This window comes from Protomyctophum bolini (genome assembly GCF_963924005.1).
Source record: "Protomyctophum bolini genome assembly, chromosome: 4".
Lineage (NCBI taxonomy): Eukaryota > Metazoa > Chordata > Actinopteri > Myctophiformes > Myctophidae > Protomyctophum > Protomyctophum bolini.
In genome coordinates, this window is record NC_137865.1 from 45,783,262 (window position 1) to 45,799,267 (window position 16,006).

General features: G+C 41.3%; 1 protein-coding gene across 4 annotated transcripts in view; it reads right to left on the reverse strand.

Moving 5' to 3' along the window:
• Positions 1-15,718, reverse strand: part of mical2b (microtubule associated monooxygenase, calponin and LIM domain containing 2b) — a 57,961-nt gene extending 42,243 nt beyond the window's left edge. For all 4 annotated transcript variants that reach the window (XM_080761840.1, XM_080761839.1, XM_080761838.1 and 1 more), the window contains exons 1-2: positions 15,452-15,718; positions 1,842-2,246 (exon numbers count right to left, since the gene is read on the reverse strand). In XM_080761840.1, the coding sequence (XP_080617966.1) occupies positions 1,842-2,111 (270 nt within the window). In that variant the 5' untranslated portion in view covers positions 2,112-2,246; positions 15,452-15,718. The remainder of the gene's footprint in view (positions 1-1,841; positions 2,247-15,451) is intronic.
• Positions 15,719-16,006: the final 288 nt, after the last annotated feature.

Genomic DNA, 16,006 nt, shown 5'->3' on the forward strand with positions numbered 1-16,006 from the left:
GCCATTTCGTCTTTAGTGTAGCATATAAGTCACTGGCCTCCTTCCCCTCAGGAAGCCTTATCTTTTCCTTTAGGAGATATGAGTTCATACCAACGCTATGCTAAGCACGTTGGCTACCGTACTTGGACATACATGGTCTGCCAACAGAACATCTCAGCACAACCAATCACAGTATACATACAGTACAGTGCATCAAGAATACAAATGATTGAATAAAGTTCAGCATTGAACACGTGCCATAAAAAAAAAGTATTTCTTCCGATTCTCAGATAACGAGATGAACATGCTGGGTTTTCTGACATGAACAATAAGAAATCTGTCCGATGAATAAGTTATTAAGTTTGTCAAGCCAGACAACAGCCAGTCAACTCTTCCACAATCTTCAAATACCAGAGTCTGTAACCCTGCTTCGCAAAAGTTGTACACAGGAAGTTATGCTTTCTGTTCATGAACATATATATTTAAAATATCTTTTAAATACTGATTTGAATTTGTATTTGTGCTAAGCAGCAAGCTTAGCACAATCTAGACAAATTGCAACTATAAAGGCGAAATTAGAAGAGTGTGCTTGTGTACGCACGTGCGTGTGGAAACAGTCTGTCTCTGTACTAGTAGACTATTCCTATGAGGGTATCACTATGTTTAACTACTCTGACTTGGCACAAAGTTTCACCGGACATGAGTTAAATTAATAACTTAATCTATCTACTCTTTACTGCATCCTGTAGGCTTTACATTTCACTGTTAGCTCGTTGCCTTTATAAAAGCAACTGTAGTTGCCACACTAACTACGTGGCAGTGGAAATAATTACAGCAATAATCCAATATCTATTCCCAAAATAAATCAACAATGGAACAGGTTCAGCTATTTGAACGAATAAACCATGAACCCTTTCTGAATGGCTCCATCCACAAAAGGTAAACACATTATAGCAGAATTCATTCAGCAGGCAGTCACTTATCCAATGTGAGCAGGGTGCAGATTTAATTCAAACTGACTGACATAAAACACGGCAACACCCCAGACATTCCATTCTATTTTTGCACTACATTTCTGTGAATGTTTTTGTGTCAGTATTATTACAGCCTAATTCTGCCTTATTAAACAATAAGCAAACGCGTGCAGGACTCTGACCGACACCCAATCGAGCCTCTGTTCATTGGCCATGCAGGTGTTGGAGGCTATCATAAGTAGGCCTGGGGAAAAAATCCTGACAGTTTTCTGAAATACCTGTTTCTAGGCCTATATCACTCAATATTTCATGTCAAGGACCCCAAAAATGATATGTAATTGGCCTCCGAGACCCCCATCTGAAAATATTTTGTTCCAGCTAGGGACCCTCCAGAAGCAAAGATTTGAGGTAAAAACATTCGTTCAGCCACATTTTCACGATTTAAATAAAATAGCAGACCTGCAAGCTCGTAGCGTGCCACCGAGCTTGTAGATCTGCTATTTTTCAATAGCTAAAGCATAGCGTAATGCTAACACCAAAATAATTCCCGCCCAAAATGGGTTAAGCCCAGATCCTTTCTCAACGTGCTACCTGATGCCTCCTCGCTTTCCACCTCTTGACACCACAACCACCATTTACAACCACACACACACCGTGTGTACCACAACAAAATAACAAATGCCAAGTAAGATGCCACACCGTGGCTAAAGAGTCTCTCTGCCTCCGCCTATCCTCTCATTTTCTTATATGGTCAGCCTGGCTGGTGGTGGCCAAACCTGCTCTGCTCACCATTATTGTCAGTCACAACCTGAACATTTCCTAAAGACAATCTTTCAAGAAAACAGCCAATCAAAACAAATTATAATCAGAAAGCAGTGTCTCACTCACCCTGGTACCCTGGCAAGCTCTAGCGTCGTTGTTGTTGTACTCTTTGTGCGAGGCCCTCTTGTCTAGCTTGGTCCACAGAGCCTTGACCTTCCAGGAACTGACGGCAGCCTTCAAGGATGAGTAGAAGTCCTGGTAGTTCAGAGGGTCCAGGTCCAGGTGTCTGCAGAGGATGCCGAAGGCCTGCAGTGACCCTTTGCACGTGGACGCCTTGACAAAGTTCTCAAACAGCTGGCCCGCCTGTGCCGTGCGCTCATCCTCCGTCTCGCCCATGTTCGCCGAGGTCAGACCCAGGAGGAGACCCTCGCGCTTGGTTTCCTCTCCTGCTACCTATAGCCCCTCCTCTTCACTCCTTCCCCACAGTCAGGTGAGCTTTATCTGAGGTCTGCCGTGTGCTGCCATGGCCATCTGAAAAAGAAATGACGGCAAATACAAACATTTAGGAATAACGTTCACTAGATAGCAGGGGCGTCAGTTGGGGTATGAGGGGGTTACGGCAAATTTGTCACCCCCAAGCGTTCACATTTCACCTTTAAGTTTACTGTACATATTTTCTCCACCTCATATTTTCTCTTTGCAGATTATTAAATCAGATTTTATGACGCTCAGTGCATCTCAACCCATGGTGGCTGTGATGTGACACACACCTCCTAGCTAGAATGCATGTCTTCTTGTCTGTAACCATACATTCATTAGACACTTTCATTCACCCTGGCGTAACCATTTTGGGCAAACCTTTTTTCTTTTCCTTCAGTTTCTTTCCTTCCAAAAATGGCCAATCTCACTACTCCGGCCACTACGTGTTCTGTTCTCTACTTCTAATTTGCAAACATGGGACCGTCAGAACCCAAAATATTACAACATTCATGATATTAGTTATTGGTGGGAGGTGCGGTAGACGGTAGTAAGTCACATCCCACTCTGTGCCACTTCAACATACTTGTGCAATGTTGTGGAAAAGTTTGAAATCATATCAAGGGGAGATCACATTCCAAATGTAAGGAATGCCAGTAGCTTGAACTAGAAATAAACCTGGGGTCAACTTGTTGCCCTACAAAGCCAGAGCAACATGTTCAACATTCTATAGGTGGTACTTCAGGACAAACGTGTGTGCTCACGTCCAGCTATTGGTGACCCCTCTGGGGGTCGCGAGTCGCGACCCACGGGTTGAGAACCCCTGAGCTAGACCAGTGGTTCTCAAACAAATTCTTCATACAATCAAGGACCTCCAAATGATGCATTTGGTCACGAACGCCATTTGAAATGATTTTGTGCCAGGGACACCCATAAGAGCAGATATGTCAATCCCATTTTCAAAAATGTCATAATACATTCCAAACATTTTTGAAAAGCAAAAACAAAAAAATAAAAAAATAAAAGCCAAATTAAAATGGGGATTAAAGTGATTTAACTGTGGGTGTGTAAATTATGTGTTAAGGGATTTTTCACTTAAAAAAAAAAACATAGACAAAGAAACAATGCCAACAGAAGGCCACCAGTCATAGTTCAAAGAGAACTGAGATTGGGCCTGCTTGTTCATAATCATAAGTCCTATACTTATGGGAACAAACGATCTTGAGACCCTAGCCTAGGAAGGGGGTGGGGGCAGTTAAAATGAATATGAAATATCTAAATACTGAATCAAGCAACTTAAAAACTGTCCGGGGTGTTCACACATAAGATGGTGAAATGACCAAATGTTATTTTGAAAGTGAAATAGCACTATACCGGTATATTCTTATGGTAATCATTGCCATGGTGTGTAACACTGTCTCTGCAGCTCTTTAGTATTAAATACAAAATACATTTCCAAGTTCTCTCTTCGGATCAGATGGAATTGGTGTTGCAACTGTTTATTAAAACTTTCCCTGCCATGAATGAGTTACACGAGTTAATTGATGCATGTAGAACAGCTTCCCTCCCATTAACGAGTTACACAAGTTATGTTTTCATTGTTTCATTCGCGTTTTAAATAAGTTTTGGGTTTCCATCGGACAGTGTGATACGTAGGTGACACGTTCGGATGACGTCAACGGTCGCACTGGCTTGCTAAGGCTTCTGGGAAATTGAGGCCCAATTGCATTCCAATGGCAATGGCGGCGCGCAATGGGTGGCTCTGTCCTACGCTCTTTGTTATTAATCGGCAGTTTGGATTTTTCTTTTTCACCTTATAACAAACTATTCCTCATTTTTATGGGGACCCACTGGTGTCTCTTCCAAGGACCTCTGGGGGTCCCTGAACCTCACTTTGAGAACCAGTGTGCTAGACTATAGTGCATACCACCATACCATACTGTACCTAGCTCCATTGATCCACTGATAGGATTAGGAGAGTGGTCACGGGGGGGAACATTACATTATGCTTTAACACACAATAACAAGTTAAACTCACACTGTTAACCGCAGAGTTCACTATGTCGCGGTCGTCCCTCTTACCCACCACCACTAGTGTTGATTTCGTCGACTAAAACTATGAGGAAACATGTTCGTCGACTACCTTTTTCACTGAACGAAACAAAAATGAAGCTATCATGACTAAATAAATATATCGACAATTCAGTCAACAAATAAAGACAAAAATGTTAGGGAGGGACTAGTAGAGAAGAGATCGCGTCGTGAGCTTGTAGATCGGCTATATTTTCGGCTATTTCTTTTTTCAGCATGCAACTAAGTCTCAAAATCTGCCCTTACAAAGCCATTTCTTACGTCATAATCAACACTCTTACCCACTGTACATTATAGACCTAAGACCATATGGTTGTTATGAGGAAACCAGCACCAAAAAACATCTGATTTGCAAAGGAACAAGATACATCGTTGTCTGTACTGTACAGATTGCAAGCTCATAGGGAAGTCAGACAGACAAACATTCTTTATTCCATCTCAATTTCTGTCAAGTTTCCTTATTCCTTGTTCCTTCTCTCAACTTCTGATTCATTACTACAAAAAGTGCGTAAGCTAAAACAGAATTTACATTAACTATTGCTCATGCTCTATACCGTGAAAGTTAAATTGTACCGTTACTCAGACTCTGTCTGCAAGTTAAATATTGAGCTCAGTGTACAAAATGCATTTGAATATCATGGTGCCTATTCCAAGTGTAGAGTACACGTGTGCACCAGCGTTACATTCTTAACACAATTTCCATTTTAGCCATCGAGTGGCTCAGTTCTAAGCTATCATCACCTTTATTTATACTCGGAATAAGCTATAGAGTTTGGCAGCCATTCATTGGAACCTACACGTGCACACTGACTGTCTCACTCTCACACACACACACACACACACACACACACACACACAGAAACAAATTGAACATGACAAAGTCCTAGAATAGATAATGCCACCTTTTGGCCCCAATGCATAGTCTTGAAGCCATGAGAACTATAGGCTAAACAAATATATTGAAGTGAATCTGACCTAATTTGCTTGCGAGCAATTCTACTTGTCAGTGTTCGTGTGTGGATTTTGCTGACCGTCCATAATAATAATACTATGAGACCAAATGACCGGTCAAGGGAAAAATAAACTATCTGCATGACTTGACCATACAGAGGCTCTTGAAATCACACAGAGTCATGCTCAAATACTCAAGGGTTTTAGTTGTAAAATGTGTGTGCACAGACCAGAGAGAGCTTGAACGTTATGGGAAAGTTCAGAGCCTTCTTTTGAGCTATATATAACCTCATCCCGGAGAGTGCATTGTGGGAGCTACGGTTCAGGAAGTTGTTGTTGACATGGCATCTCTCTAGTGTGCGTGCGTGCGACCGTGCATGCGTTCAAAAGAGAAAGATGCAGAGATAGGATGCCATGGTAGGTAGGCAGGTTTATCTCATTTCACATCTGTCTGGTTTTCCAAGGCAAGCTCTCAGCTGAGCAGGAAGCAAATGCTAGGCATGAAACCAATTTTAAATGTCCACCAGGCCAGAACGGCTAGGAGGTAGAGATTATGTTTTTGTTTGTGTGTGTGTCAGTGTGTGACGTGTGTGTGTGTGTGTGTGTGTGAGCAGCTAATCTAAGGCACCGGTGAGCCGATCAATGTGAAACTTTGCATACAGTACACACGAGTTCGCACCCTCCCAGTAGGCCAAGGAAGAAACTCAATGACCCTTGAACCGCAGTTTGTACAATCACAATGTATTTTCTCTGTGAATTCCTTGCATCACGATGACATGCATACAGACCAATACATTCTAAAATACTCAGATGATACAGTTTTGATCTCTCTCCTAGATAGTTCCAGTGATCCTGGACTGCACCAACTCAGAGTAAATAAGGTGGTTGAATGGAGTGATAACAACGCTCTCATTATTAACACAAAAAAGACAGAGGAGATTGTTTTTGGTACACCACCAGAGATACACAGATCCCCCATTACTATTCATGGTGAACCGATCAACCAGGTATGTTCGTAGTAAATACCTAGGAGTAGTAATAGACCATCTTTTGTCATGGAAAGATCAGATTGATTCAGTGTGTAAGAAAACAAAGCAAAGAATCTACTTCCTTCGCCGTCTAAGATCCTTCGGTGCTAGTAGACGGATTCTTCTTTTGTTCTTCACTTCTGTTATTATGAGTGTTCTTCAGTACTGTAGTACCACCTGGTATGGATGTTTATTATTTATTTTATAGTGGACCATTACATCCTCCATATTCTAGAGGGAAAAAAAGAAAGTCTGATCAGAGAGTATATTCCCAGGATCTATCTGCACCGTCTACGGTCTGTCAAGACGAAAAAGGCAGTTATCATCATTCCCAAAAACAAGCCACATCAGCTGTGGTCAGAGGAACAGAACCTAGCCAACATTCCAGAACCGAAAAGACATCCAAAACCTAGAATTAGGGAGGTCTGAATTCTACATTCTACAGAACGCTAGGCCAGTCCAAATGTGTCCTTTTGAGAGGCATGACCAAGGGACTCTACCATACAGAGTACCAAATTAATTAAGTCTCAACAAGTCATATTGGGAAGTTAAAGGGGAGTTAGGGGACTTTTAGTGATACTGATATCACGATACAATATGTATGCAATGAGGTCACCAGTAGCCTGAAGGTGCAGGAATGACAACTGTGTTATGCAGCCGACAGATACAACAGGAGTTCAGTGTCGCTGGGTCAAGAGACTCAAGACACTGAAAAGGTCTCCTCTTGTTTACACTCACCTCAAATCACCCTCCTATATACTTGGTCAATGTTTGTTTTTAGTTAAACAAACATTAAAAACGCCATCGACAAAGGGAAATGTATGTCATCTGGTCCCTAACAAACATTAAATGCCATTGACAACAAAGAGAGTTTAATGTTTGTTTTGTCCGCGTTTGTTTTACATCACCTAATCATAGCAACAGGAGTTAGACTTTAATATATTAAAATTAGATTAATAGAGGTTACACTTAAAAGAACTCCCTCCTCGTTGTAAGATGATAAGAGCGCCCCTCACTTCACACGGGTGTGATTTTCCGTGTCTATCGTCTACTAGACATGATGATTTTGTTTTTGAGCAGCGCTCCTATATGCACAGCTTTGTGTGTATGTCTGTCTGTATGAGCACGGAATCCATGACTTTGATTGGCTGATGTATGATGACGTTATCATCATACATAAAAAGGCACCGCTCAGTTCACACAAGTGTGATTTTTATGTTAAAGCCCTATCATTCGTGATAGTAATCATTGCTAAGAGTGTTTGTTCCTTCTCTCCAACTCTCAAATGAACTGAAAATAGGTGGGTTGCCAATTGCAGCCAATCAGGAGAGAGAGTATCCATTTATTTATCTTCAATGTTATATTGTTCCTGTTCCAATCTTGTCTGCATATTTCTGTGTGTCATCACTTCCAATTTCATTCGTTTTAACCCTAACCCTGTATTGGGTTCCCTCTCCCGATTGGATAAAGTAGAATTAGTGTTTTCGATTTTATCAATATTTCTTTAGTTTATACCCTCATATCCATATATGGAGATCCATGTACACTACAGTAGTGTTTGTCTGCATTATGTGTCCCTTTTATGCTCACATGGAGATGATGTAGAGCCCTTGGGGAAGCCCTGTAACTAATTACATAATTCGTATAGAAATTATGAGTCTCAAAACATGATCAAGCCAGATTTTCCCATGAATATATTGCACTGAACTAAACATGCACTGCAATATGTTGATATGTACCCAGAAAAGCAATTCCCACTTCCTCCCATGAATCATTTGTAACGTCCTCCATGTTTACTCAAGTCTAAAATACATCAGCCTTTGATGACTGCTACGACAACAGAATGTAGGTCATCTTAAACCGTTTCTAGTCCCATGTCTCTCAGTCTTATCAGAAGGGGAGGTTAAACACTACTTGTTTTCACTCTGTTTTCCATCTTGTGAGAGACCCGTTTTGGTATATCCTCGCCTAATTAAGTGTGATGTGCTTTAACCACAGTCATCCTGTTGTTTTGGGCTTGTGAATACATGAAATTCAAAACAATTTTTGATCAGCTATATATTCACCAGTCATATGATGAAGTATAAGGCTAAGTTATAGCTTTAAAGCTATGTTAGCCTTACTTCCCTAATGAAAAGCAAATCTATTCTACATCTGGCCTTTTGTTTTTCAGTCAATCAAGTCGGATGGTTTGATTTCTGGGTCACTCATTGGTGTTAATTAATCATTGCGGTGGACTAACAATACTCTGCTGTAGACTTTGATATTTTGTTGGTGCCCATCAATAATAAATAAAATTGCATTAAATAATTTGAAATTAAAACGCTAATGCAATATTATCGCAGTGGTTGTACTACAAAACATATTTATAGGCCTATATTATTCACCTTTGGAAATGCAGCCAGTCATATGGCAAAATATAAATTAGGCTTTACCCACTATAATCCAATTCCAAGGCTTAACAATATTAGTGCAGTTTGTGTAAGTGGGTTGTTGCCCCTAAAAATGCCCCTAAAAAAAAATCACACAAGAGAGCCACCCTGACACAAATTAACTGCTTTTCCGGAGGCTTATCTAGTGAGACAACATCTATGCTCTAAATCAGACCAGCACAAGACCAGCAGGATGGACAAAGCTACTCATCAGAGAAAGAATTTAACCGTTATTCCCTTGGAGTGAGACCACCGTGTAGTAAAATACTACATGAGACAGACAGACGGACAGACGATGTAAATAAATATGTTTTCAATGTAGTGAGTCCAGGGACTCACTGGTGGTCATTTGAATGAGTCACATAAAAAAATAATTACAAAACGTAAAATAGTTTTTTTGTGAAATTGCAGTGTTTGATATTATATGGCTATAATCACGGTTATATTCATGCATGTTGATAATGTATAATGGAAAAACACAAGTAAAAAAAAAACTAAATCCTGAATCATTTTGTGGGGGAAAAGGTCTGAATCCTTGGGGTCCAAGACAAATTTCTCCCTTGGGAGACAAAATAAAGAAACCTTGAACCTTGAATTATGCTTGTCAGACTGAAAGTTCCTCCGTCTAATTCTGTTCCTCTGGGGAGTGAGAGCAGGAGAAGAGAGAGGGCCAGAGAGAAGAAGAATGTTTGTTGTTCTACTGTTGCACTGCATTCTGCGTTCTCTGTACACGTTGAATGAACACACAAAAAGTTGATATTTTCCAGAGACACCTCGTTCTTTATATAGCACCGAAGTGGTTTCACCGAAAACAATTTACCCAGGGCCACGCAGTTCAGCGCAATACGCAGCGCAACACGGCCGTTTGACAAACTATAAATACACAGCAGAGGAGAAGTGTGGGGGGGGGGGGGACTCGCTCCGGCTCCTTGCTGACTGTAGACTAGAAAGGCGCAGCCTGAGCCATGCTGGAGAGAAGCAGAAATGTCCCGCTGGCACATTCGTGGCTCTAGGTATAATATTAATGCATAATAAGTAATAATAATAAGTGCTGAATTTGTTCACAAGTTGACAACATAGCAGTATAGTAGCATGCGTCATTGCATCCAGCACGGGACGCTATGACAGTTTGTTACGATTTCTTTATTAAAACAGTGCGTAAAGTCCCCCTTTTTTTTAGGGGCGCTAGGCCGCTAGCCCCTCTTGTTACGTACCGGTGGTGTTACGCGTACCACAGGTTGAGAATCACTGGCCTATAGCAAAGCAAGTGTACTTAATAGGACAGTGAAATGGCTTGAGACGAGCTTTCAAATGCAATCCATCTCATCCTTCTACAATGAATAGTTCTACAGTAAGTACTCCGACTACCAAATTACACCATATGACAGATATTGAGCCAGAGATCTAGTACGGTAATGAAGTTTAGGGCCTTGTATTGTGAGTTGATGACAACAGCATATTAAGACTGCCTTTCAAAAGATGCATTCCAGCTAGTAAATCATATATTCTGCGCAACTGAACTGACAGGTTATAATATGATTTTATATGATCAAAAAAAAAATCCTCTTGTAAAACAACATGGATCATGAAAAATCTATAAAATGAAACCTGAAAGGACAGCTGAGCTTAGTTAAAACGTGTTGCTAGAAGCGTACCGAATGTATTGGTGTGGCTTATGTTTTGGCCATTATTTGACTTTTACATACAGGGAGAGGTCAGAGGTGTGTGTGTGTGTGTTGTGTATTTTTCCCCCTTCTAAATATTGGTAAAAAGAAAACATCGGTCTCTCGTACCCACAAATCTGGCAATGTCAGGCTCTGTAGAGATCCTTATGAGTGTAGTGAGTGAATGCGATAACACTGCACACACCAAGAGCAAAGTTCAGATCCTTATTGTAGCCTAAAAGGTACCAGAGGGATTACATCATGACACAGAAAGACTTTTATGACAATGGTAGGGAAACTCTGCTCACCATGTTGTGACTGACTAGTGAGTCATAGTTATCTGTGATGTAACTTCCGTCTACTCTACAGCCATACAGGTGTATTAGATAACACCATTATGAGGCAGGGGTTAGTTGCAAAGCAATTAATAGACACATGGATTATCGGAACTAGGTCACACCAACAACTCTGATCTCACCTCCGTATTGTAAATAGACTAGAACCTTTCACGCCCAGGTCTTACCGCTATGCGAGTGTCTCGCAGTTGTGTTGTGTGTTTTTTTTGGCAACTGATCATCTTTTGTCCATGCTGGTACCTTTCTCTCTCCCTGTCTAGGTCGTCCTCAGACGAGGCCTCCATCTTCGCTTCCAGTCATCCCGGTTCTCCATACATCTGGCTAGTTTGTTGGTACTTTGTGCTCCTGCGTCTTTCTTGAGTACATCCACATAAGCTAATCTTGATCGATGCCCATGTGTTGGTTCCCACAGCAATAATTTGCTGGCTGGCTGTTCTTGATACCTTTCCCTTGCAATACAGAAAAGGGCTCTTTCACACTTTCAACAGTAGATATGCTGTTTTCAACACGTGACAGTCATACATCCATCTTCTCAACCGCTTATCGGTAGTCGGTCGTGGGGCAACAGTTCCACCAGAGAGCTCCTGACTTCCCTCTCCAGAGCAACATTAGTGACTTCCTCATTGGGGATCCTGAGGTGTTCCAAGGCCAGTGAGTCGATGAAATCCCTCCATCTGCGCCTTGGTCTCCCTCGGGGTCTCCTCCCAGTTGGACGTGCATCGAGGACCTCCCTAGGGAGACGCTCGAGAGGCATCCTAACCAGATGCCCGGCAGTCATACAACGGAGCATGAAATAGGTATACGATACGGTACGTAAGAACAAGTAAGTCATTAGAAGGAAACAAAGATTTGCATCTCCACCCTGGCCTATAGTAGTTCTAATACATGTAAATATTAGGGCACCACAGTCCAATCCTCAGATCAGGCAAGATGCAAATGCATGGAAAACAGGCCGTATTCAATCACAGAAGCAACAAATAGTCGCAGCCAATCGAGAAATATGGAATGGAAAAAAACAACAAAAGCGTACAAGAGTGCACACATCATAACACTAAATATTTCCCAACTAGCCGATAACAAATATTCACATATTCATAACAGCCAATCCCAAAAGAGCCATGATGTTACATTTATTGAAATGGTGATGAATTTGTGCGTTACTTACATGATCAACATATTAATCATGATCAACATCCACCGAGGGTAAATAAGCCACACGTGATATTCAGGAGGACAGTGTGAACAGCACTTCATATTCACCACCACAAACACAGGGCAGCCAGTGACAAAAAGTAAAAGCGACCTATTCTTATGAGAACTAGCAACGGTATATTTCCCACGATGGTCCAAATAACCCATGGTTGTAAATTAACTCCATCAGTACTGCTGCCATGTGGATAACTATCCAGCAACATAATTATGACCATAGCAGCAAGTGAAATTGAAATTGACTAAACAAACAAAAAAAAGGAACTGGAACACAAAAATTGGTTACCTTCAATTCACCCTTTGTTAGACTTCTGATTGGTCCCTGACTGACCAACCAGCAGGCTTTTTTCCGCCTTGTGCCGCCCTGGTTCCACCTTGTTTATATTGAATTTTCTAAAACAAATGATATGCCCAGTCACCATACTGCACCCGGCCGTGATGTTCCTTTTTACTGACACGAAGTTTAAAATAACAATTGAGTGCACAATACAAAGCAATACGAAGCAACTGAGAAACGCCTTGTTTCAACCACGGGCGGGACTTGACAAAGGGTGAATTGATTTACAAACTATGATTGATCGGAATATGGATGGAGCTTTACATTTTTAACATAACACTTTGTTGACCAACTAAGGGGTATATCAAAGAGTGGGTGGATCCTGCAATCCTTATTGGGTACAAAGTTCACTCGGACGTAAAGAAATGTGCATACTTCCTGTAACCAATAAAAGCAATTAAAGTGGAATGTTCACTTCAAGTTTAGCTCTCTACAGTAAACGTGTTTTTCTGCAATTTTCCTGCCGCTCGGTCAGTCTACTAACTAACGACCTTAAAAGGACCACTTCCATTTCAGTTTGACTGTTTTTCCGACTATCCTTGGGATTGTGGGTGGGTGGGATAGGGGATTGAGTTTTATTTAATGTCTGTTTAATACTTGCCCCTGGGCTTGTCACAAAAACTTGAATAAAAAGATTTTGAAAAAAAAAGGACCACTTCCCCACTCAAGTGGTTCTCTCCATACATAAAGTCTAATAGCTCGGAGTGCACTGGTCAAAAGTGGACTCCAGCTATCAGACTCTCCTCTGAGCGATGGCTTAGGTTAGAGAGTCACAGACTTGAGCACAGTAGCTTAGATTGAACCATGCAGCATTCCATTTTCTTGCATCTAGAATTAGATGCAAGGAAGATGTGGCGTATGGGGGGGCGTGGAGGGTGTCAGTACCACTGGTAAGAAACAGTTCCCAGCTTATTATTTAATATATATTAAAAGTATAGTCATGTGTACATGGCTGTAACACTAGAGCAAGCGTGACTAATTTAAATCACACCATGATACAAGTGTCTGGTGGCGTGATTGTAATCAGCTTGCCAAAATTAGTGAGTTCTTTTTTTAAATGGCTTGCCACCGGGATTAATGTATTTTTTGCACATTGCCACGGTTTTACCCCCTTTCAACCCTTATTTTGAAGAGCTGGCTAGAGCTGTTTCACTGCTTGTACAGTACCCGAGTATCAAATAAAATCCTAAAGATCAATCTAGTGTTTGGAAAACACTCATGTAGGCATGCAGGCTACTGGTGCTCAAGTCTGACAGCAGTTCATCTGGTTGTTCCATGACTGAGTGTGACACACAGCTCCCTGGTGTATTTTTGCCACCCTGCTTCCCTCTCCACGGGGTGCTATGCAGGGCCAACCCCTTATAAGTCATTCACTTATTCCAGGAACTCGCAGCTTGTGTAAGGGCATTTAATTTGGCCCCATGGACACCATGGGATAGAATATAGATTATGAAAAGTCAACATGAAATGGTAGTCAGGCTGTAACAAAAAAAAATGGGCCTTAAAGGGAAAATCAATCAACACCAAAGATAATTCCCATGTTATTGTTATGATCTTCAGTTCAGTTCAAAACAAAAAGGTATCTGTCAAAGCTACACATGAGAATGTTGCCTGTGGCCATTATTGGTGAACTTGACGAGTGATACTAATGCCGGCTGATTTCATGAGGATAGGGCACAGGCACATATTAATTTCTACAATAATAGAAATACAATGAGATGCATACAGATTAACAAAACGATAAATCCTCAATCCGTCACCAATTGATTGTTGATCTATCCCATTTAAATTAGACAGACAACAAAAGCCAGAAAGAACCAATGTACAGTTATTCTATAGTCCCCCATTTATCAGTGTATTCTCTTTCTGAATAAAATCAATAATATAAAATAAATTAAGACTATTTTAGATCCAACAAAAGCAAGCTGAATGAGACAATTTTTTTAATAAGATTTTGTTAAACAAATGACTCAATGAGTCATAATAAGTAGGCCTACATTCATTAGGCCTAATATCTAGTAGCCTGCAAAAGGTGTGCATTTTGTAAACAAACAAGTTATACCGGTTAAACTCACTATTTGTCTATTTCACATGGATTTGCATTAAGCAAATCCTCAGCCCATGTATGTAGTGAACACCTTATATGCTGACTGAGCTACAAACTCAAACAGTCATGAATGAAAGTGCTCAATACAATGTCCAGACAGTACAGTATACTGTAGGCTTCCTTCCTGCATTATGCCAATAGCAATCAATGGCAGTCTGACAGCTGAGACAAACAGCACAGGAGCAGCTACTGACAGCCGACTGACTGAGGTGTGGAAGAATGGGGGTAGTGCCTCAGCCGCCTATCTAATTAAGTTGAAAGTTCAGTCTGGACACAAGGCCATAGGCCAATAACAGATTAGCCATCGATATAATTAATAATGAACCATTATATGCTGCTCAATTGCGTACTGACTGAGTGAAAGTGTATCCTTTGCACACACACGTTTACATCATGAGATGAGCCTTCTCGCCTGACTGGATTTCAGGTGCTGCATACCATTTATAGAGCAATTAAGTAGACACACGACCATCACTTGCACAGTCCTTGAATAAAAATGTTATTCCAGGACTATATCTCGTATAGTCTATGCACTTAAGTGATATTAAAAAAATAAGCCAAACTTCCTGATAAACACATAGCCTACTGTAGACCTACCCATAATTAAATAACTTGTGTTTAAACCTCACACTTCAGTTTGGGTCAGGACACTTTACACGAATACCTGTCCAGGACAGGCTGTCCTACACCTTCTTTCTTGTATTCCCATGTTTGTAATGACTTGTGCTTGAACATAGCCTAGTATACACCACACAGCCAGTGCGGTTAAGCTCACATACAATTCATCTCAAACCATTGGACCAACTTGTTCCTTTAACTGCCTATGTGGCAGCTGTAGCCTGGACCTGGTAGCCAACAGTAGGCCTACGCCATCATCATCATCATCATCAGAACATAGTTGGATGGAACCAAACACCGCACTGAGCCCCACGGTATCAATAACATTACGCACGAACAAATAATTCAGTAGCACTTTTAAGTAGCCTACAGTCAGTCAGTCATTGTCTAAACAAGTACAGTCATATATAATATTCAAAATTGCATTTCAGAAGAGATAAAGAAACGAAGCGTTCAATGTACTCACGTTTAGAAGCTAGACAGGAAGACAAACGGCGGCTGTCAGCCACTTGGACCTTTAAGTGCCAATTAAAAGAACTCACATGACAGCTGTGGCACCAAAAAGTTGCCTGATCGATCCAAACGGAACTTTCCTAAAGTCCACAGTAACTGCAGGTACCTACCGACAATCCAATCCACGCTGTGATATTTCTCTGTTATTGTATTGTCTTGTTCTTCTCACGTTAAATTCAGCGTCTACTCCGTGCGGCCAGTCAGCACTGGCAGTATAGCCTCCTACACACTCTCACAGACAGCACAGCAGGCAGTGTAAAAACTAAACTAGACGGCAGGCAGCACCGGGCGAAAGGCGGTGCCTCCTGAGCGCCGGCTATAATGACGTCCAATGGGAACCCGAGCGATAAGAGTGTAAATTTATAACGTGACGAATGTGGACGCGCTGTCAGCAGTTCATGCCTCCCCTCCAGTCCGAGTCGGACCCACAAGAAACTTATCCGAGTCATGTCTGTCCAGCGGTGGAAGAACTTGAAGTAGTAGGTCTACTCAGACTTTTAAGTAAAAG